This window comes from Thunnus thynnus, chromosome 5, assembly GCF_963924715.1.
Source record: "Thunnus thynnus chromosome 5, fThuThy2.1, whole genome shotgun sequence".
Classification (NCBI taxonomy): Eukaryota; Metazoa; Chordata; class Actinopteri; order Scombriformes; family Scombridae; genus Thunnus; species Thunnus thynnus.
Genome location: NC_089521.1, coordinates 22,903,594 through 22,927,242, shown reverse-complemented (window position 1 = coordinate 22,927,242; position 23,649 = coordinate 22,903,594). Strand labels below are relative to the sequence as shown.

Here is a 23,649-nt window from a genome sequence, read left to right as displayed (position 1 = left end):
TCCAACTGTGAAACTTCTGAAATGAAATATATTTAGATATTTATAGATTCTGGCATTTTTAATGAGGAATAAGGAGTAGATGTAACGAGATAATTGAACTTTTTTTGTGGTGAAAAAAAACGTATCAGATACAAATTATTATTCAAAGTAAAGTATTTTTATATACAACTTAAAACATGTCTGGAGGATATCTTTAAGTAAATCTGAGTACTTCTTCCACCACTGGCCTTATTTTCAGTGCAGTGGTTAGTTAGTTAGTTATATTTAGTTAGTTATATTATCAATTAGTTAATTATATGTTAGACATTGATTCGGGTGGTTTTCTCCAACTCCAATGTGACTCAGCGAATGAGGAGAGAAAACCGAAACCGACGGTCCATGTGTTGTTCTTCATTAGCAAGCCGCTTGTTGTTTATTTAGAGCTATCCCCTCTTCAGTCGAAACTACAGTAAATATTTTTATCGGTGTCCAACATAACGTGTTGCGGTAATATCGCTGTAATGTTTACTTTTGACTGACTTTGAGCTCCTGCGCACCGCCGGTCACTGATGAACCGCCTGAACACACAAGAGCCGTGTAGGCAGACGCTCACTTCTGCGCATGTGCGGTCAAATTTTTCGGGGATGGGTCTATCGATTGGAATCAAGATGGCGACTCTGGCAAAAGCGCCAATATATTTACTGAAGTAGATGTCCCAAATTAACCGCGGTAGCGGGTTTTCTCAAGCCCCTCGCGGGGTTCGTGAAACATGAAGACCGGGGGCATGTTTTGGAAGAGGGATTGACCGGGATTAAGACCGTAACAAAGTCAGCGAGATGTGTGAGAGCTATGCCCGCTCGCTGCTGCGTGTGTCGGTGGCGCAGATCTGCCAGGCTTTGGGCTGGGATGCGGTTCAGCTCACTGCGTGCGATCTGCTGTCCGATGTGCTGCATCGGTACATCCAGCAGCTAGCCAGGGTCTGCCATCGGTACTCTGAGCTCTGTAAGTGCTTCGTTTATTTCCCTGATTACTTTTTTAACACCACAAACCAGAAGTAGACGATCACGTTGTTGTTGACTGGGTCTGTAACTGGCGCCCCCTAGCAAAGGTTGATGTGTCAAAAAGTACAGTAGCTAGATAGCAAAACAGCGTCCATGTATTGTCATAAGTGTGGCTGATATTTTCCAGCTCTGGAAAACGCATGTGTTCACGTTGGTTAGCTATATTAGCTGTGACACGCTTCACTCTATCAGTCTGAAACCTGTTGAGCATTACTACTTCTTGTTAGCTTTAATGTCAACATCAGTCAGGAGACCTCCTTGTGTGTAACACATTGTCTGTTATGTTGTCAAACGATTGCCCCACGCTTTCATCAACACTAACAAAGAGTATAGTTAGGTGAGCATGCTGAGTTTTAATGTCTTGTTTTTATTCTACATTTCAGATGGAAGAACAGATCCAGTCCTGGACGATGTCAGCCAGGCCTTCAGGCTGCTGGGGGTGAGTCTGACTGAACTGGAGGACTATGTCCACAACCTGGAGCCTGTGGCCTTCGCCCATCAAACGCCGCTCTTTCCTGTTAGCAAAAACAATGTTCTGCAGTTTCCCCAGCCTGGAGCCCGAGATGCAGAGGAAAGGAAGGATTACATTCCAGATTACATGCCACCTCTGGTCTCCTTACAAGAAGGTCAGTTTTTTATAGTATTTATATGCACATCTGTTTGTCTGGTCTGTAGTTTCCGCAGATGGAGAGTTTATGTGTGGCGGTCAGCTCCTGGGGAGAGGGATCTGTCATGCGCAGGTGGAAAACCTGGACAGGACACTTCAGAGTTGACTGAATATCCAAGAATAAAGAATATATATTTATATATATATATATATATATATATATATATATACATATATATATATACACACACACACACACACACACACACACACTCACCTGCCACTTCATTAAGTACACCTGTGCAATCTAATGCAATCCAATACAACAGCTCTGCCATAAATTCTACATTTACAAAGCTTATACTTTTTCAGTTTTTGTTGACATTGTTAGAAAGGTGATAATTAGTGGGTGGTGGTGGTGTACTGGCGCGCATTATATTGAATGGTGTTCCTAATATTTTGTCCACTCCATTATCATACATGAGGGGGGCAAAATATTAGTATATATATTTAATTCTTATATCTGTATATTTATATTCTTTCTGCTTATATATATATGGTACACCTAGCAAACAAATGCAGTCTAATATAACAGTCCTGCAATAAATCATACCCTTATGAAGGATATAAAGTGCAGTTTTTGTTATTTTGTTGTTTCTAATATTTTGTCCACCTGATTTATGTAAATAAATGAAATATCAGTTATGCTAGTATCAAACAACTATTCAACAGCATCACAAACTACAGCCTCCAAAATATACATATAGTTGACTCAACAGCTCTCTCAAACAGTTTCAACAAAAACTGAACATTAAACTTTTATGAAGGCTGGATTTATTGCAGGGCATTCCTATTAACTAAGTGTACCTAAAAAACTGTGTATAAAACTGAATTTTTGGGTCAAATAATATATTTGGATGACTCACCAAAATAACTTGTGTACATGGTAAAACAGGTCTTGTGGTCGTGAGAATCGTGGGAGACGAACTGAAAACAGTGCTTAACTTATTTCTTTGTCTCCTTTCTTTTTTGTAGAAGAGGAGGAGGAAGAGGTCCCTCCTGACATGGGTACCTCAGCCGAAGCTATGCAGGTGGCACTGGAGGAGGACGAGGAGGAAATGGACGACGACGAGACAGTCAACGATGAGAACCACCCACTGAAGAGGTCCCTGGACAGTCCCGATGCAGCTATGGGCATGATGCCTACTTCGAAGAGACCGCGTTTGTACCCTGGCCTCAGCCCGGAATGGGGGGTTGAGCCCAGGGAGCCCCTTACCTCTCTCAACCCTCAGCGTGTTCCACCAGGGATGCTGCCTTCTCACGATAGCCTTGACCCCCTGTCACCTGAAACACCTTCTGGAACCCTGCCTTCCTTCAGACCTCAGATGGTAGTACCAAAACACTCTGATCAAAAGGCCCTTACCACTCCAGGAAGAAAGCCTAAGGTCTCCTCCCCTGGCAGACAACGGACTAAGTCCCCTAAAGGGGTCATTCCTGTTCCAGTGAGTGGCAGTCCCATCCATTCTCCAAAACCGTCTAAGGAAAGGAAGAAATCCCCTGGCAGGACGAAGAGTCCTAAAAGTCCCAAGAGCCCAAAGATAGGCTCGGTCAAACCATCTCAACCCCAGAGCAAGACAGAAGTTGCCCATGTACCCAAGATACCCATGCTTGCACTGAGTGAGAGGATGGGCAAAGAGAACATCCATATGCGTCAAAATATAGAGGACAGAGAGTCAGCTGAGGGCCCCTTCAAGAAACTCGAGCCTGATAATACAGCTATTGATGACTCCATTGATGCTGTGATCGCCAGAGCGTGTGCTGAGCGGGAGCCAGATCCTTTTGCTTTCTCCTCTGGCTCTGATTCCGACAGCAATGGATTTTCGAGCCCCAGGAGACTGACCATTATGGAGCCATCTACACCCAAAATCCTGATTGGGGCCAGCAACTCTGTAAAGGACACATCAACACCACTTCACCTACAGGCACACCCAGACCTAGGAAATTGGACTATGGATGATTCGATCAATGAGGTGATCCGAAAGGTCAACCGTCCGCCTCCCCCTCCAAGTCATGGAGAATTTGTTTCATCGGGATCGGCCTCACCACCGACTCCTGAACCTCTGCTCAAGGTTTTTGAGGAGAAGAACAAGTTTGTTTCACCAGTGGACGTTAAGAAAAAGCTGAAGAAGGAGCTCAAAACTAAAATGAAGAAGAAGGAAAAAGACAAGCCGAAAGACAAAGATCGGGACAAGGACAAGAGCAAGCTGAAAGAGAAAAATAAGGACAAGAACCGGGATAAGAACAAGGAGTTTTCCAAGGATGGCAAGTTGCCATGGAAGGAGTTTGGAGTGAAGGATGATGAGCACTTCAGTCCACGAGACTTCACTCTGCCGGAGGGCTCCGTTAAGATAAAAAACAGAGATGGAGATGGCCCTAAGAAGGAGAAGGAGAAACACAAAGACAAAAAGAAGGATAAAGAAAAAAGTAAGAAGGACAAAGATAAGCGAGACAAGGGCAAAGACAGGAGCAAGGACGACAGGCAGAAGCAATCTGCGCTAGCGCCCTTTGCTCTGAGTGAAATCCCACCACTGTTCAGCCCGTCTGCCTGCCTGCGTATACCCTCCATGCTTCCTCCTTTGGCCCCAATCCTCCAGGATAAGGAAATAAAGAGCAAAGAGAAGGACAAGAAGAAAGACAAGAAGGAGAAGAAGAAAAAGAAAGATAAGGAGAAGGATAAGGAGCGAGAGAAGGCCAAAGAAAAGGAGAGGGAAAAAGAAGAGAAGAAGAAAGAAAAGGAGAGGGAAAAAGAAAAACGGGAAAAGGAGAAGGAAAAAGAAAAGGAGAGAATTCGATTGGAGAAGGTAACTTTATCTTGTTCAGTATGTCATTATGTCTGTGTGTTAGTGTGAGTGTGTCACTGAAATGTCTTTTTTTTTTTTTTTTTTTCCCCAGGTGAAAGTAGACACTCCCGCACCTCTACCGTCTCCAGTCATCCCCAGACTGACACTCAGAGTCGGAGCTGGCCAGGACAAAATGTAAGCATTGAACGAGTATTTATAGTGACATCTCTTTGGTTATATTTCTTCCATCACCTCTTTGCGTGTTATGCAGGGTCCTCTTTTTCTTGCACAATTAAAAGCTGAAGTTTGTTTGCTTTAGCAGTGTTACTAAGACATTTTTTCTGTGGGCTGGATAACAAATCTCTAAACTGTGTCTGTAATGTCAAAAAAGTAAGAGAGTATCAAAAGCTGGCATCAAGTATATGATCAAATTCATAATGTGGTTTATTTATTATTTGATCAGATATTTCCTGATTTTTAAATACAAAATTTGCCAGTTTTACACTATTTTATTTAGTTCTTATACACCTGCTTGTATTTAGACTTAATTTAAAATGTGAGAACTTTGGCTTCATTTTTAAATGGAAAAATGGTTTTGTATTTAAATTGTATTGTTTTGGTATCAGTAGAGAAACTTGGGTATGATTTGTTCTTTACATTATATACTCTATACAGAGATAGAAAAGTATGTATAATAGTACTTACTATAAGTCATACTAGTTATGCTATTTGTGTCAACTTGTATTTGTCTCTGTCCTCAGTGTTATCAGCAAGGTGGTTCCAAATTCAGAGCCCAAAACGCCAGCACCTAAGACCCCTGCTGCCAAGTCTGGACCTGGGAATCGTTCTCGGACGCCCCCGCCACCCCCGATTCTAGCCCCAGTGGTGCCCATTATGCCCCCTGCTCCCGCCCCACTTCCACCGGCTCCTGCCCCGTCGTCATTGCTTTCCCCGGCTCCTATGCTCTCTCCCGCCGCTCCCCTCAAAATGCCTGTTCGCAGCGTAGTAACAGAGACTGTCAGTACCTACGTGGTGAGTGTTTACTCTAGACTTTTGTTGACTGAGGATTGGTGCGCATGACAACAGTATTTTTAGAGTGTTGTTCATGTTCGAGCAAAGCAAAAATGTATGCAATGCATTTTAACTTGAACAAGTTTTCTTCAGTCTGAGGATAAAATAAATGAACTACACCTAAATTAAAAGGATATTTGATATTCTGCATTTTTTTTATGCACTGGCTATTTCATCATTGAGCAGCATGTTGCTAATCCTTTTCATTATCTGAATCTAACCAAGATCCGAGATGAATGGGGAAACCAGATCTGGATCTGTCCTGGATGCAACAAACCTGATGATGGCAGTCCCATGATAGGATGTGATGACTGTGATGATTGGTATCATTGGTAAGAGATTTTATTTCTGTGTATTTACCTCTTTTCTGGCCTCAATTGTTCCATGTTTTGCATTTATAAGATGCGATACAGTAGTTTAGCATAGACGTGTAAGTAGTGCCAGTTGATCTGAGCTGATCTGTGTTTTTGTGTCTGTTCGTGTCACTTAGTGGTGTAACAATACACAAAATCACAGTTCGGTATGGTTTTGGCACCACAGAGAAAACAAACAAACAAAAAACTCGGATGATGACTTTTTCTAACTTTTTTTTTTTTAATGTAAAAATTACACAGCAATTCATTGGAAATAATTCTTATTCTCACAATTACACCACTGAAACATCGGTATATGCTCACTAACGGTGTCACACCTGCGCTTTTTAGTCTGGTTAAACCGAACTCTGGTTCGTTTTCCCCCTTGGTGCGATTCATTCAGGCAGGTGTGAACACAGTAATCGCAGCTGCAGACCAAAACAACCACACTGAGGCCCTTTAGAGGAGGTGGTCTCGGTTCGGTCTCAAACAAACTCTGGAGCGGTTCGTTTGTGGTGGAAACGTGATCCAACTTCAATCTGATCCAACTATTAGGTGTACTCTGCAAAACGGCTCCTGTAGTTAGGTGAGCTTTGCATAGTGAGATGCGGATGAGCGAATTTAACAGTTGCTAGCAACAAGCTGGAGAATGAATCGATGTCGGACCTGGACTAGTGCAATGTAGTACATCGTATTTGGCCAGTGGACCTTCTTCAGGACCTTCTTTCTGTGTTTACATTCTTGCTCCCGCTCCAGACACATCTGACCAATGAGTGAAATGAATGTTGTCACGTGGATTTTTCTTAGTTTAAGAAGAAACCGAACCAACAGGAAAATACACCAAGTTAACAGCTACTCCACTGATTCGGACCAGAGCAAACACACTACATTATGTGCATATTATATTCACAAAATATAAAGATGGAAAAAAGTTCATTAGGATGAGTTTCTCATATTTATTATGAACTTAAAGATCCCCTACAGACATGTTTTAAGATGTATATAAATATTCTACTTTGAATCATAATTTGTGTTACAGTTTTCCAAAAAAGAATTTCAATCATCTTGTCACAATCCTTAAAATGACATTTACTTCTTCTCCTTCATTAAACATTCAGAATCTCTGAATATGCAAATATTTCTCATTTCTAAAGTTTAACTGCTGGAAACAAGATGTCTCCTAATTCACTGAAAAGTCCATTTTCAGTGTTTGTGAAACTCAAGTTTCCACATCACACTTGTGTAAATTGAATACTGGACTAGGATTGGCTCTTAAGTAGCTGTGATGTCACAAATCATGCTCATAGATACACCTTAAAACTGATTTTCAGTGAGCACAGAAAAACTTTCCACCTTCAGCAGATGAAATGTGAAAACAGACTTCTAGTGTCGAACTCTCCACATGCATCATTCTGCACAGTGAAGCTCAAACATCTAACCGAAGGAGCAAGAAGAAAAACACATTGTTGAGTGAAGCGGGACTTTAAGGCCGTATTCAGACCAAACAGGCAGTATGGTGAAAACGCCAGTCCTCCCATTCATTTCTCATTCCTCGTAGAGGTTTTGGCCACAGCAGCCCTGCAGTGGCCTGTGGCGAGACAGTTAATCCAGAGTCAACTTTTGGAGAAATGCAACCCGACGTCGCACAGCAGTGGCCAATCACAGCCGGCGATCAGACTGATCAGAGCTTTAAAACGATGATGCAGTACAGAGATGTTACTAGGAAGAGGGGAGGACATGTCTCTTCATTTAATAACGTTAAAAGTAAATTTAGACTTTGCTGTCGGCTCCCCGACTCATTATAAAAAAGATGAGAGAAAAAGAGAGAGAGAGCAGCTGTGGTTGAGCTTCTAGAGAGTGAATGAAGAGAGGGAGCGGTGGTGGCGAGAAAGCTGGTGAATCAGATCAATAAAATGTTATTTTCTGATTGTTTCACAGCAGTGACACTCTAGAGCACAAACATGCCCGCACCTCCTCACACCTCCACTCAACTCTGCAGCAGTGCACCACAACGCCTGGTTTGGTCTGAATACATCCCGAATCAAGCATTAGCGTCAGCAGTACAGTTTAAGGTTTTTGACATGTGGTGTAGTATTATTTGCATAACATTATAGTCAGTATATGTAGTCTGTATATACACAAGTACTGCATGGAGCTCTCTGTGGCCAAGGAGGTCCATTCATTAGTTGTGAGAGTCCGTGCCAGAGCAGTGGATGGTTCCTGGACGACTGCAGCTTGGGTTTGTCTAAACAGTACAGAGCAGACACAACAAACTGACTGAAATGCACATGAATGAACATCATAGCAGGGCCCCAAGTGATGCAAATGGATAAACATGTTTTATTGTTCATGTATCCAGAGATATAACATCACCAAACTTAAAAGTTGACAGTTTTCATCAGTTCCACTTTTCTTCCAGCATCTCTTTAACTTACTAGGAAACTGTAATGTTTTCAAACAATACATCTAAGTGACATAGGAGGCTCTTCCCCTTTACGGCCCCTCATTTGCATTCGCCATGAGCCACACATCTAACCCGATTAGCATAGTTTAGCCAACAGATAACAACCGTACCACTTCCAAAGCTGTCCAGGTGAATCTCTCGCACTTTAGATTTTCTGTTTTATGTATTATGCTAATACATAAACTCGGTTCGACGGTATTAAGCTTAGTTGACAGAAATTATATCATTTGACAGGGTGTACTGAACCGAAGAAAGTCTCATACCAAACTGAGCCTCCTGTAGCAGTTTGGGATTAATACACATATTATTACACCCCTAGTGGAAATGTAAAAATAGCTGCATTCTCAGCATCTTTTCGCTAACATGAACTACTGTCTCTTTTCTCTTCTCCGCTCAGGCCTTGTGTTGGGATCCTTACAGCCCCTCCTGAGGACCAGCAGTGGTTTTGTGTTAAATGTTCCAGCAAGAAGAAGGACAAAAAACACAAGAAAAGGAAACACAAACTGCATTGAGACTATGCAAAAAGCACATATTTTGGACTTTTTTTGGACTTGAAGCCATCACTGAACCCTTGTGGCACTGCTGTAAAATTTAAAAAAAAGAAATTGTGGCTGATACCAACTTCTGATGATTTTTTTAATGATGTCAGCCATGATTGCATTGTGAGTTGGTCAGAAAAAAAGGCTTTAACCAGCACATATCCAGCCTTAGTTCTCATGTGGACTCTGTGGTTTCCCCCCCTTCTCACCTGTAAATGGTTTGCTTATTGTATTGGATGTCCAGTCAGAGGAGATCATGACAATTATGTTTGTATAAGAAGATAATGACAGTTTCTATATGATCAGAGCTCAACTTTGTCAGCAAGCAGAACCAGAGAACAACTAACATCCGTCGTCTTTATTTCTGTTCCCTTCATGTTGCCACAAAAGGAATGACCTCTACATCCAACCTTTCCCCAGTTTTCTGCAGTATCATTGAAATGTCATGTATATAATGATGATTGCATCGGGTGTGTATAAACGTGTAAATACCAACTTCCAAGCCAAGTGCATTTTGTTCTTAGGATTCTGACTTGTTAAATCCATTTTCAGATATTGGTTTTTAACTCGAATGATTTTCTGTAATTTCTGTACATTTTTTAAATTTAAAGTTTGTATTTTTATTTTTTCTTCATATGGATTTTGTCCTGGAGTTATACTGTAGCTGTGCTTGTAATGTCATTCATTTCGCTCATATTTCAATATTAAAGATGAACAGTCTGCGTACTCGCAGACTTTACAACGTAAAATCTCATTACCATCAAAATTGTATACAGATTTTCTGTCACCCACCTCTGTTGCATCCTTATTTCCATTATTTTCTCTTCAACCTGGACAGATTTCTCTACATTTACCCCCCCCTCCCCCCATTTTTTTTTCTCTCCAGTAGCTGTTTGTTTGCATTTGCTTTACAAAAATAGAATGAAGATATTTTAACAAACCAAGTTTCACATGTTGAATTTGTTCCTGCTTATTTCAGAGTTGATGACGAAACGATTTGTCGTGAGTTGGATGTTTTCTAAGCCGTGCGCAGCTACGGATCAAGTTCAGGATCCACCCTTGCAGCAGTCTGTTCAGTGCATTAGACTAGATTTGAAGCTATTCTGCTGAATCGTCAGTCGGCGCTTCAACTCCATTAGATACGTACGGGAGTGCTTGATAGTCACATTGCACAGTGAGGCTCATTCAAAAGATTAATTGTGGATTTTGTGGCGCTGATTTGTAACGTCTTATGTGTCTAAAAATGTCTCCTGTGCCATTGGCAGCAGAGTTGTTTTTGCCTTTCCCTGAATGACCACATGGTGTCATTATTCTTGCACAGACGCTGTGGCATGCTGCTTGGGACATGTGTAGACACCCCAGCAGGCTCACACACCATGAAAAAAAAAAAAAAAACGTGTTCGGCCACATTATGAATGTAAGAAATGAAACAGGTGTCTCTTGGTTGATGCATGTGGAATCCTTATCTTTGCAAGCATGCCTTGTAAAACCAGCTCCAGCTCTAAAATTGCTGTCCTCCATAAAAGGAACATATAGGTGACTGCGACTGTAAATAAGATTTACAGCCTGTCAGAAGCTAGTGAGACTTACAGTAGATTTCTGTGGGGAAGAATGTATTGTGAGATAGTAAAACGTGTTTCCTCAAGTTATCAACAAATTCTCCTGTTTATGATGCAGATATTGCATGTCTGATATAACTTTTTTTTTCCTATTCTTTGAAGTAAAATGCACCAGTGAAAAGTTTGTCATCAACTGTGTTCAAAGGTTTTATTACTAGTCATCCGTGACTTAACACGCTGAACTCTAAAAGGTCTAGATGTTTATCGGCTTTACTGTGTCACTATTTATTTCTAGGAACAATCAGCCATCCAGTGCTGGCAGTCTTTGTAACTGTAGTTGGCTGAGATTATAGCAGAAAGACAGATGTATTTTGATGCTTAACTAATTAATTAAAGACCCCCTTCAGACATGTTTAAAAACATAAACACTATAATAATTTGTGTCTGATGTGGTTTCTACACAAATTATCTGAAAAAAAATACTGCAAATATTGTTTATTTTAAAAGTTTAACTGCTGTTAATTGATTAATCCATCGACAGAAAATTAATCACTAATTATATTGATAGTCCATCAACTGTTTTTAGTCATTTTTTAAGAAAAAAATACAAAATTTCTCTGGTTCCAGCTTCTCCAATATGAGTATTTCCTGGTTTCTTTAGTCTTATGTGATGGTAAACTGAATATCTTTGGGTTGTTGACAGCTGGTCGGGACAAAACAAGACATTTGAGGATGTCACATGGGGCTTCAGGAAACAGTGATTGACATTTTTCACCAAATAAAATGACATTTTATTGACCCAACTAGTTCATGCTTGTAGGTACATGCTTTAAACTCTTTTTTTTTTTTTTTTTTTTTTGATGAGCACACAGAGAAACTTCCCCTTTTCAGCAGATGTTTCTATGATTCTAGTGTCACAACACTGCACATATGTCACTCTGCACCACAAAGGTCAAACGTACAAGTGAAGCAACAACAAGCAAAACACACTGACTGGAGGGGGAGTAGAAATACTTTAAAATAAATTCTTGGACAGACTGGTATGGTCCCTTCAAAATTGTTCAACCTTAAGGGTAAAAGCATGGATTTGTTTTTATAAATCTTCATTGGACAGTATTCATATTGTTGCTATATTGCTAAGGTAGTAATGGGTTTGCTTGTATTAACTGATGTTAAAATTTGAGCACACCAAGTTTTCTGATGTGGCGCCAAAGTCATTTATTTTAGTTTTATCCTGACTTAACTGAAGGAAAGTATGGCACACCCGATCACTGATTGGCTCCACAACCTTATTTGGTGAATACAGTCCAATAGACAACAATCATAGATGCCTAATAAATCAGATCATTGCTCAGGCTCTCCGATACTTTATGTTGTCTAAAGATAGAAAGCACACCTGACTCATTCACTTTTTAAAACTTGTGACATACTGTACTGTATGGGGCCACCTCTTCTCTCTCACCTCTCTCGCTTTGAGTTTGTCCTTCCTTTCGACAGCCCTAATGGAAATCTACTCAGCGTCTTCCGATAAAAACTGAATCAAGGAGGAAGTGGAAAAAATGATGTGTGACCAATGAAGAGGGGAAGTAAAATGACTTCTGCCCATGCAAAATAAGCTGACATTTCAATGTGGTGTAGCTTTTTATCATATGAAATGCATTCACTCATGCGAGCCCACATGAACAGGCAGCTCAAACAGAATTAAAGGAGAAATACTTTATCTTAAATAACAAATTAAGCATGTCAGCGATAAATTAGCAAAGCAAAAGGTTGTTGAGTAAAAGACTTTCTATTAAAGTAAAAGCGTTAGCAGTGACCTCTATTAAACAGTGTCTAATACTAAAAGGCTGACTCCACTCATGGTTGCGGGCCTCTCTCTCTCTTTCTCTCTCTCTCTCTCTCTCTCCCTCTTCAATCACACATGCTGGTGTCAGGTCTCGTACAGTCAAAGCTTGCTGGTAGCATCTGTTGGATCATAAATTTCACTGCTCAGTACTGGTAAAGATAGGACTGTGGCACGTATGTCATAAAAAGGATTACATTTTTATTTCCTATTAGTTAAAAATGTTTTCACCTTGACCAGATGCACCTACACTGCCTCACAATGCCTCTGTAATATAGAATACACTGCTTATTTATACATAAACAGGTGATATGTTTCAAATTCAAGTGCAAATTTCTGCTTGACATCAGGTTAGCTTCCTCACTGTTAAAATTCATGAAAACTGTATTTGGCATTAGTGCACACCTCAAAGCACAGTGTGCACCGAGCTGTAACAGTTTCAGTTTTAAGCCATGAAAACACAGACAGTATTTGTTTGAGCGATCAGTCCCACAGGTGCCCACAAGAAGTAAAAAGGGAGAGTTGATATTTGTTTTCACTCATCACGAGGACACCTGCAGTGCCTGTAAACATGTGCTCTTATTTGACTTATTACATGACAAGCATGAATGCATTTTTTCAGGCCGCAGCATGCACTAAGACCTACTGACAGCCACTTTCACATTGCAGTGGATGTGTGCACAGGATGTGGCTGCTTCGTACAGCGAGAGACATCTTTGCTGCATGTATTTATAGCTTTCAGAGGATGTATTATAGATGTATTTCTTATATCGTTCACATGCTTTTTTATATCATATTATTCTACTTACTTGCTCTACTGGAATCTTTTTTTCGACATGGTTTCAACCGGAAAGCGCAGAACATTATCATAAAGTGCATTTGTAGTGCTCTTACATGTTGGTAGATCAGAGCAGGAAGAAGGGCTCTACACGGCGCCTGTGGCACTAACAGTCATACTAAGCAGCAACACATCATAACGAACTGGATTTCAACATCAGTGTTTAAAATATTCATGCCGGCAGAAGGCGCGGGGCTGAAATGAAGAAGATTTTGTGCCGTGATCAGAGGAAGTGGGAGCCCCTTCATGCTGGTCTTCTCGCTCATGATACCAGCACACACTAACATGACCCTGTTTCAGATGACTTTCCCTCTTAATGTCATGTTACTCTAATGGGACAGAACACTTATGGGAGAATGAGACCTAGATTTAATTTCTCCTGGGTTTTGTGTGAAGAATATTGTTGCAGAATACTCTAAAAATTTTCAATCTGATGGAATAATGGCAGCAAAATATAAGCATGATAGTTATGAGAGAAACAATATAGTCCTGACCATAGGCAAATGGGCTTTGTCCAATTCAAATTAGATGCATTGGACAAAGCTAGATGTCTTTTGATGAAAGAGGTTGGTGAGCCTTCTCCACTATGCTCTGAATCCTGCTGCCAGCTAATGATTGGGGGTATATTTAACTGAAATGTGGAGCGACCATTTCCTATCCTCAATATTGCTGCAGAATTACATTCAGGCAGATGCTATTTGAGTACATGTACATTATGTTCTGAAATACTTTGGGTAGGCACACAGGTGGGCTGATAACAGGCTCACAGCCAGTTAAATTAACTTTCAAGCACTGCTGGTATTTCAGTCCCAGTGTAGATAGGCTGCAGTCTGGAATGGTGAACAATGTGCCCTGTAGAGGACGATACTGTCATCTGTTCTTATTTAACAAGTATTCATGCCTATACTGTTTGCTTATATTTGAGCAGGTTTTCTTTAAATCTGTTCCAAAGCAATAATAACATGATGGTGTCAAGGAAAGCTCTCTATCTGTCATCCACTAGTTCATATCAGCCAACTAATGGAGCAACTGTGACATGTACAGTACATCCACATGTCAGGCAGAAGACTGCAAAGGAACTACGTGGAGGATGGTTAAAATGTTTATCTATGGTATATACAGGTGTTAAGAGATGGGTAAAATGTTTAATGATAAAATCAGTTATAATGGGCACAGTTATGATGCTACTAGGCTTCATAATCCCATTTGCCAGAGTGCACCTTGCTTTGGCCTGTATTTAGAGCAGTTCAATGATTCAAATACATGATAACATGCCACAAAACCAGGGCTTGTGGATGAGATCTTGTGGCAACTGTGTTGATGTTTCCTCTAATTTTCCCCAATCTGACAGTAGGAATAAATCATCCATGTCCAATTTCCTGAAGTTTTCCTAATATGGGTGTCAATTAGTGCAAGAGTGCCACTGTGGCCACAGCTTTACAGCCTGCAAACTGGGCTGCCGCAGGCAGCACAATGCATTAGCGCACGATGAGCTGTCAGAGAGGATTATTTCAGCCACGCCAGTCAGCGAAGGGGGTGGGCGACGCTCTGCTGCACAAAACCGAGGAGAAAGAGTGGGCGGGAGACAGAGAACGGGAGAGAAACACATAGAGGAAAGAGGGAAAGAGAAGAAAGTGTCCATTACACCGGGTGGATTTTTCCAGAGCACCGATGTTGGAACACTCTTCTGAGCTGGCCCTGGTGCAGAGTTTGTATGCCAACAGCATGCGCTGTCCCCCCTCTGCGGCCGGGATCTCTGTCAGGAATGAGGACCTGCCTATGAGGTACGTTGGGTTTGGCCCCTCATTCAAATCTGGGCTAGCTTTTGTGGAGCAGCCCGTATTTGGACTGCCTCTTTGTCTAGGCTGGATATTGTCATAAGCTGTATTGTTTCCAGTTGAGGCGTTCTCCCATGCTGTGACTGTGAGCAGGATACTGTTCTCCTGGTGTCCCTATATGTTTTTTGTTTTTTTTTAAGCCCAGAAGCATGTATTTGAATCGAATGAATTTGACAGTTCATATCAATCCCATCTTCACAAGACAAAAATGATTCAATCAGGAGGTGGTGGTTTAGTTTTAAATTGTATCGGGATAGAAAAATCAATACCTTGTAGTATTTCAAGTCATTTAATTCACCTTCCCCTGTGTTTCAAAGTTCCACAAGGGCTCAGATACTTGTGTGGACTGTAAAAAAAAAAAAAAAAAAAAAAGAGATGAATGTGTCAGTGATGCAGGTGTCTCTGAATTGCATAGATCACTGAAAAAAACAAACCTGTGATTAGATATTTACTGAAACCAACCCAGGCCTTGCTATACTCCCTCAGTCAAAACAACAAAAGACATCAATTATATCTAAAAGAACAAGAAGGAACATTTACATCCATGATGGAATTTACATAAATTGAGCGGAACTGGACCCTGATAAGGAGGTGTTATCATGTGTGCTCAGTACATCTTGACACAGATTAGAACAGATTTCCTCCAGAAAGGATGATAAGATGAAGTTCCCTCTCTCCATTTTGAGAGCCCTTTAGTTGGTCGCCATTCTGCAAAATGATTTCATAAAAGGCAGAGCTAAGAAAAAAAAAGTGTGCCTTAAAGTTCAAAGCGATGCGTCCAATATGACGTGATGTGGCCCGTTTGGGTTTGAAGCTGGCCTATTTTTACACTGTACAGTTTGTCGTGAATGGGTGTAAATTCAAATGCCGGATGATGTGGGAGACTCCAGTTCCACCGCATGAGGGGGAAAACATTTGATGTAAACAACAAAGCATGGTACGTGTGGAGGATTATGATAGGATTACAGTAGTAATAATCTCAGATTAAGAATAGGAGGCTAGTATTAGAAGGTGCCAGCAACCAGGCTTCGGCCTCTGGAATCCACTCCAACAAACATCTCGTAGAATATTCAAGATATAAATTTGTGCGATGGCATTATGTACCTTACAGAAAACTGTACTGTATGTATTGTATATACCCATGAGGGAAACAGGAGCGGCTCTTTACAACAATCCCGCTCCTTTTATAACAAATCTATTCAATAAGATCCCCTGAGATCTAATTGAGTCAAAGGAAATATGTGGATGCTGCAGATGGGATAACATTATTGTATTTTTCCTCCATCTTAATGAAACCTGATTCTCCAGAGAGGTTTAGACTATCTTTTTATAGCATCCCCTCAAGCTTAATGGTAATGCATGTTGCAAAGTGGGCTTGTCTGCATGTATGGGAAAAATAGGTCGCATATCACATTATGCATACAAACCTGTTTTAGGCTCTGTTTAACAGAGCGCACTCGGCACTGGTGCCAGGGTGCCTTGAAATTGCTATGGATACAAGGATTAAGTCGGATTTCATAAATGGGATGTTTCTTAACACTCGCTATGAATAATATTTTTGGATTGTGCAGCTGCTGAGGCAATACTGAATGGTTTGATAATTAGGCTAGGTCTCCCCCCCGTCCCTCTGCTATGGCAAACAGTACTTGACAACAGCCCCCCTACCTTTCCCTCCAAGTGTAGAGGCCTCGCCCTGCAAGTCCAGCTCAACAAAAGAAGATAGGCTCCCCCTCCCCCCGGGGAAACAACAGCCAGGCACAAAGGGGAACACGACCTATGACCCTGGGGAAAAGCAGGACTGACGACAGCAAAAAATAAAAAGATTGTAAGAGATTGTAAGATTTGATTAGAAGACATTTATGGAGTTATCTATAATGTAAGACATGTAACCAACTGGAAATACTCATATTTATAGGCTTAATTTAATTAAAAATAAAAAAAGAGGTGCCTATTTAGAGTCCAGTGAAAAATATAGAAACAGGAACAGCCTTATTACTCTTGATGGTAATGACATGGGTACTATATTTGAGCATTTTAAATGGCTCTCTAATCAGGATCATTAAATCCTTTTTTTGTTTGGCAATGCTGCAGAATATCAGTCATTATGTGCATGTAAGGATGCCACAGCAGATAAAATATCATAATAGGCCTCTAAACTCTATATAGAGCACCACGTGTTTGTTCCTATAGAGACATTACAGTCATTTTACATCAGTGAGAGCAGCGCTGTGAGCCCGGCTGAGCAGCAGGCAGCATGGTTTCAGACTTTTGTTGAAGAGGCCACGCCTCTGCTCTGCTGCAGCTCGGTGTGCAGTGTGACAGCGGCTCGGCTCAGTTTATTTCAGTCGCGGACGAGAGAGAAATTAGGAAGAAGGAATAAGGCGGATACCGGTGCGCCCCCTCCCCTCCTCTCTCTCTCTTTCTCTCTCTCTCTCATGCAGTTTTGAAGAAGACGCCCCCTCCCTTTGCACCTGCTCTGCTTCGTCTTCTCGCCGTCTCGCAGGAGTTGAGCTTCTTGCGAGTGAGCGGACGTCCTCTCATTGTTAAGATTTTTTAGACGTTTTGTTTTGAGCATGACTTCGGCGTACAACCTGGATTTCCACCCTCTCACCGAAAGTCGGTTATTGACTTCAAGCGACACAATGTAAGTGACACAACTATCGATCCGATATTGGCTTACTACACCTCTTGTTCGCCAGCAACAGCTAAAACCTTTAGTGTGTGTGTGTTTGTAGAGATGAAGCAAACGGCACAGTTGAGGGCGAGTTGGGAGTTAGCTAACGTTAGCTTAACTGGGAAGTGGGATGCTAACGCTGCTAATCACACAAACAGCTCACCTGGAGTTGTGAGTAGTTTGTCTAACTTGGATAATAAATTATTTAACCACAACATAAGCTAGTTAAATACGTGTAACACCACTCATAACTACGACGGAGCCCGCAAGCTTTAAGCTAACTCGTATTACTCACAAGTGAGTGGAAGTAAACGCGTTTTGCTAGCGACGGTTTATCGGCGCGCTGCAACAGTCAAGTGACATGTGCTTCCGGAGATCACACGTTTCGGTATCAGTCCAGAAAAACAGCATCGATTAGCTATTTTTAAAACAGCAACACAGGCTGCATTTTAGTGTTACTCGTACAAAAACAGCACCACTTGCTTGTGTGGCGCTTTATTTAGCTTTATTTACTTTATTTAGGTACAATTGATCAAGTTTACGTGTGCTCGGTGGACACGGTAGGTGTTAAAACTGTCTTATCAACTGTTTAAAGGGAAGTGCGTCGAATAGAGAAATGGTGTCAAGTTGGCGTAAAGTTTGCTAATAATATAGTTTGTTGTCGAGCAAATAGTGATTTGTTTGTCAGTTTTTTTACTGGCAAGACCTCAGCAGTATAAGCGAAGCTTGTTTGTAGGCAGCGCACAGTCCCTCCCTGTCTTTTTCTGCTAGCAGTTGAGCGAGCTAGCACCGTTAGCTCACAGGCGTCGGTGCCTCCGTCCATGTTGAATGCAGAGTGCTTACTTAACGGCACAAAAACACGTGGTTTGCTACATTATTGAGCCATTAATGGAAATCTTGTGACAGTGCATGTAAACAAGGGAGGAAAAGACACTCAGCGAGCCCAGAGGTCCATATTAAAACTCTGTCCTTTCGATGCAACGCTAGCTAATTCTGTTTGACAACAACATTACCAAAACCCACAGCGTGCTTTTTCACTTCAGGACTGTTTAAAATTTAAATGTTTGCACTTTCAGGAGTGCTGTGTTTATCTTGCAGCAAAATGGGCCTTGTCATTTGATTTCATGGTCTTGCACTCAAGGAAAAGAAGCAAACTAGTTTTTATTTTTCTTCAAGGGTGTTTCTTTAAACTATATCTGTATGGCTGATATGAATGATAGCAGAGTCCTGTGATCAGAACTGAGGCAGTAGTTAAGTAATATGATGAAAATTATCTATTTTGACGAGTGAATAATCATTTAAAGTAATTTGCTTTCAGCAGAAATACCAAACATTCCAACAATTCCAGCTTTTCACTTCTGCTGTCCTTGTTTTATGTGACAATAAATTGAATATCCTAATGGTCTTAAGTGTAGAGGACATCACTTTGGGCTTGAGGAAATTATGATTGGGACTTTTTACTATTTACTAACATTTTGCAGACAAAAAATTTGATTAATTGATTGAGAAAATAATCGGCAAATTAAGTGAAATGAAAATAATTGTTAGTTACCAGTGATTATTATCCCAAATTGTGGAAAGTTTCTGAAAATGAATGGGGTTTAAATACAATTACTGATTTGATTTTCTTTTTTTTATACATATATTTCACACTTCTGAGGGACATTTTTAAAGGATATCTCATCTGTTGGACTTGAAGACAGTGAGGTGATGGATTAGATCTTGCCCCAGCTGTATTTGATTGATTTATCCGTCCGATTGTTGACAGTGAGAGTGACTATCAGGGCTTAAGCGTGATCCTTTGGCAGCCAGCACAGCCATAGTGCTATGTCAGTAAGCTAAGCGCCCTGGTGATCCCTTTTGTTGCAGCCGGGGAGCTGTTGATCTGTGCGAAGTGTAGGATCTTGGCACTGGGTCCGAGGCTGCTCAGGCCAGCTGTTCTGTTCTCTCCCCACGCTGAGAGGGTGGTCCTGGTGGGAGAGTGCCATGCAGCCAGATGTGAAAGACCAAAAGTAGGAGGGCTCTGATCTGGCCTGTCACCTGTCTCTCTCCTGCTGCTAGCTTGGCACAGCAATAATTACAAGAGTGACTGTCCCGGACCTTCATGCACAGCCTTGGAACGCTCATAATCATGGCCTCTATCTCCAATGAGAGGTGGTGTGATCGAAGGTTGAACAAATTCTACTGCAGGCTTCGCAAACAAAAGATATTGTGGGACAGGGTTACATAAGACCAGATGCACCCACCATGTACATAATTGTCAGTACTGTGTGGCTGCTCAGTTATGAACAAAATCTACACTGAAATCATGGTGAAGCAGCAAAATAAACTGATCTTATGAAAATGGATAGCAATCAGCATGTTTTCAGTATAACAGATCATTCTGGTCACACTACTTGTGACCTAGAAGTCAGTGTCTGCAGTCCACGTGAAATGGAATCAGCTGTTGGGTTGAAAAAGCACTTCTTGAGTGGGCAAGTCAAGAGTAGTGATAATGGATTAGATTGAGGGGATGTGACAACAAGAGAATCTCTCTTTTGGATTGATGCCTTTTGTAGAGCTAAAAGCCTCTGTCCTCAAGTTATAGGCTGTTATATTTACTGTTACCCATTTATTTGAGTGTTCAAGCTGATTGAAGATGTCTTTTATGCAGTATTTGGTCCTTAAAAATTCCAGCAGTGGAAAAAATTTGCGTCCATGGCATGTGTACTACTATCTGCTAACAGTCACACAATGCAATCCGTCAATTATTGTTGTAAAAAGTGTGAAATCCCACTTTACACCTCACTATAGTGTTAACTACTGAGTGTCTATAATGTAGGGGGTAGGGAATGAGGAAGTAGAACTATGTGTGGTATTTGTAAGCATAAACTGAAATGAAAAATTGCATGTTTTGTTAGGGGAGTTTTGTATTAATTAAAATGTTCTGTCTCCTATCACAGGTGAGTATAATGGATGACTGATTAAGTCAGAGCAGTAAGCACACTCTGTCAAAGTAATCAAGTGTAATTGCAGCTTTTAGTGAGCTGTTTGTCTCTTCATTTGAGATGCATTGGTAAGGCTGCTGCCTGTTCCAGTGAGCTCCACCTGAAGATTTAAATTCATGCTCCATCTGTGACTGACAGGGGTGTGAACAGAGGTTATTTGGTTTGATATTTAACTGTTGGTTCACACTAGCTTTACTTTTAGCAACGTCATCTATAGCCGCCAGGGACACTTGGTGTGATTATGGAGCTAATGGGGCGGACCTTGTCATCAGATGCTGGCCGTCTGTTAACATGCGGCCCGTTCAGAGGCTGATTGAACATGTCTGTCTTCATCAGGGGAAATGCAACAATGAAATCAGGCCATATTGAGCTGAATTGGCGCTAATGCCAGGAGGAAAATATCCTAATAACTCCCCATCAGAACCACAATGTGCTGATTACGGTAGACCACTTGGTATGGAAATCAAATAACAGAGTCCTCCTGTTTTCTGCTTTCTAGCCTGAAGCGACTTTCATCCTTGGTCATAATTTGTGTTTTCAAACCCGGGCCACAGGTCTTTCTTGCTTAAGTGTCCTACAGCAAACATTGTGTAAATCCTGCTCCTGTTTTCTGTGGCTAGTTTCAAAGTTACAACTTTGAGCCTGTCAGGAGGACAGTTTTATCCAAAACTTGAGACCAGCCTGTCAAAGAATATTCCGCCTCCTTTTTTTTTTTTTGTGGTAGCAGAAAATATAGATGGAGCTGGAAGAGAGAGCCTTCATGTTCTTCTTGACAGCTGTCAAAGATATGACCGAAGCATTAGAGGCATTCTGTGTCTTGTTCAATCAGCTTATGAGGCCATTGGTTTCCTGAAAGAAAAGAGAACTCATGATTTTTTGGGGGGGGGAACCACTAGCAGCTGTTTCACTTAACCGATTTTCCTCTTTTCTTAGAAGCATTACGTGTGTCCATGTGAACTTTGACTCTTTTTTTTTTTTTATCCCCAATTAAGCATGACAGCAGTGTGCTGTTGGTTGCCAAAACAGCCCAAGGCAAGTGAGCAACTTTTAGTCTGTTACTCAAAACAGGAAGAGACTCAGTCAGCATTATGTGTGACATTGCCCTAACAGGACTTGCTTGATTAACATTTTAATTAAAGCAACATTGTGATAGTTTAATTGACATTACAAGTACCAAATGACACCAATAAATAAATACTATTTAAAAGAACATACTGATATCAGGCATTTTTAACAATGTAGCAGGATTATTAGCAGCAGGATTGCTTTCCATCAGCAGTGGTGACAAAACTCTACAACATCATGCGACATGTGTTGTTGCTGTGACCCCTGTTGGCTAAAGGATGAGTAACGTCCAATCGCACAACGCTGAGCTTTCAAAATCATGTGCATTACTAGGCAAATTGGCTGACTTTCTATTATGGGCACAGCAAAGGTGTTGCTGGCATACTTGCGCGGTCAGAGCTCACCAACAGGACAGACACATGGTCCAGATAAATCACCTGTTTTTATGGGTGGTGCAGCATGCAACTGTCGCGGCTCTGAATGACTTGTCAGCTGCTGCAGGGCGTCTTGGAGCGTGATGAGCTGCCACATCGTGGGGCTGTTTGTTGGAGGCTCAGCAAAAGACTTCATCACTACTGTCTACTACTGTCACTACTGTGGTGTAAGGAGCAAAGCTTAGCAGTATTAACAGAATTGGTTTTAGCATTTCTGACTTGGTGACTTTATCAATCATGTGCCATAATTGTGTGTCTGTCTGTGCTTTTATACAATATTTCATTCTAAGTAAGGACAAATCATCTGGTCTGAAGATATGACAGCTGCTAGTGTGGCTAACAATGCGGTAACTTACCTGTAATACAGGCTATAAAAGCAGGACAAAGACAACATTTAAAGGTTCAGTTCACCCTATTAAAAGAGGCAGTTTCACAGACACCTAGTGATGTCTAGTCAAATAGATAGTTTGGTTTTTATTTTGCCAGGTTTTGGGATATCCACCTCTACATTTTTGTGCTGTCTCCTGCAATACAGTGGATGTGAAAGGAGTTTTATTTTATGCTCAAATCATTGAAGGATTTCAAAAATCCAGCAGCAACATGTTTTACCAAAACAACATCCTGGTTACTCTGAACTCACTGAACTGGCTTTTTGGTTGTTTGAGGCTTACGCCTGTAGCTTTGTATATAATATAATGCATAAAGCCACTGCTGTTATAATGATAAAACTTAATGCTGCTTAAACAGCTTGACACCTGACTTTCACTGATATACTACTTTATCAGCAGCTGAAATTCAAAACGGACATGTTACTGACAGATATTGATCTTCTAGTCCACAATGGCTAACCAAAGTAGCTATAGCTAAATACTGTCTCTTTAAGACTAGTTCAGCAGTGTGTCCACGTTCAACTTGAAATGCTACCAAACATTTAAATAATGTCTGACATTTATTTTTACTACCTGTCTCTTTCTTCCTGTCTTTTTTCGCTCTTTTTCCTCCAGTTTCAGCTTGAGCGGTCAATTCAGCATTTGATGTGATATTACGTTACTCTCTATGCACTCGGCCATTGTACAATACAATAACGTCACTTTTAGGCAGACAAGTTGAATCAATAATTTTTATTGTCTTACTGAAGTTCCTTGGGTAGTATAAATTGCATATAGGCATTTTTGCAGTAATTAAAATTGTCATTTTTATGGAGGTGTATTGGAAGGCCAGAGACTGTATTATTGTAGTTATTTATCTTTTTTAAGCAGAAGAGACAATTCGCAGCTGTAGAAGCTTAATGAATCTCAAGGAGACACTGTGGAAAGGCACATGGTTTTTGAGCCTTGATGTTTTTTTGAATGCTGTGACACAAATACAGTTTGTCAGGTGAGGTTTGCTGTTTCTAAAGCCGAGATTTCATCAAAGGGCCCTCAGCAAAATGGCGGCGGAGTGCCACTGGTAAAACTGGATAAATGGTGTCACACACCAGCGCCGTGGCCTTAGCAG

General features: G+C 41.0%; 2 protein-coding genes and 1 long non-coding RNA gene across 7 annotated transcripts in view; 2 read left to right on the top strand and 1 right to left on the bottom strand.

Annotated features, from left to right (window-relative positions):
- The first annotated feature begins 607 nt into the window (after positions 1 to 607).
- Positions 608 to 9,668, top strand: taf3 (TAF3 RNA polymerase II, TATA box binding protein (TBP)-associated facto). Its single transcript, XM_067590190.1, has 7 exons — positions 608 to 981; positions 1,424 to 1,666; positions 2,683 to 4,508; positions 4,600 to 4,682; positions 5,249 to 5,519; positions 5,784 to 5,890; positions 8,773 to 9,668. The coding sequence occupies exons 1-7, from the start codon at positions 816 to 818 to the stop codon at positions 8,885 to 8,887; spliced, it is 2,811 nt and encodes a 936-aa protein (XP_067446291.1). The 5' UTR covers positions 608 to 815; the 3' UTR covers positions 8,888 to 9,668.
- Positions 9,669 to 12,101: 2,433 nt separating this feature from the next.
- Positions 12,102 to 17,225, bottom strand: LOC137183273 (uncharacterized). Its single transcript, XR_010928436.1, has 3 exons — positions 16,658 to 17,225; positions 12,548 to 12,583; positions 12,102 to 12,438 (listed from the first exon to the last, which is right to left on the bottom strand). It is a non-coding gene; the product is annotated as an uncharacterized lncRNA (long non-coding RNA).
- LOC137183272 (CUGBP Elav-like family member 2) overlaps positions 14,746 to 23,649 on the top strand; it is a 34,383-nt gene continuing 25,479 nt past the window's right edge. For 2 of the 5 annotated variants that reach the window (XM_067590194.1, XM_067590191.1), the window contains exon 1: positions 14,748 to 14,938. In XM_067590194.1, coding sequence (XP_067446295.1) covers positions 14,826 to 14,938 — 113 coding nt within the window. In that variant the 5' untranslated portion in view covers positions 14,748 to 14,825. Of the gene's footprint in view, positions 14,939 to 17,367; positions 17,637 to 18,039; positions 18,227 to 23,649 lie in introns of those variants that run through there. The other 3 variants (XM_067590192.1, XM_067590195.1, XM_067590196.1) reach the window with 3 other exon arrangements.

What these genes read in the sequence shown, in the direction of transcription:
- taf3 (XM_067590190.1), top strand. Translation starts at nt 816, where the DNA reads ATGTGTGAGAGCTATGCCCGCTCGCTGCTGCGTGTGTCGGTGGCGCAG. An exon ending in CCATCGGTACTCTGAGCTCT is followed by an intron (nt 982 to 1,423) that starts GTAAGTGCTTCG and finishes TCTACATTTCAG; the next exon opens with ATGGAAGAACAGATCCAGTC. An exon ending in TGTGATGATTGGTATCATTG is followed by an intron (nt 5,891 to 8,772) that starts GTAAGAGATTTT and finishes TTCTCCGCTCAG; the next exon opens with GCCTTGTGTTGGGATCCTTA.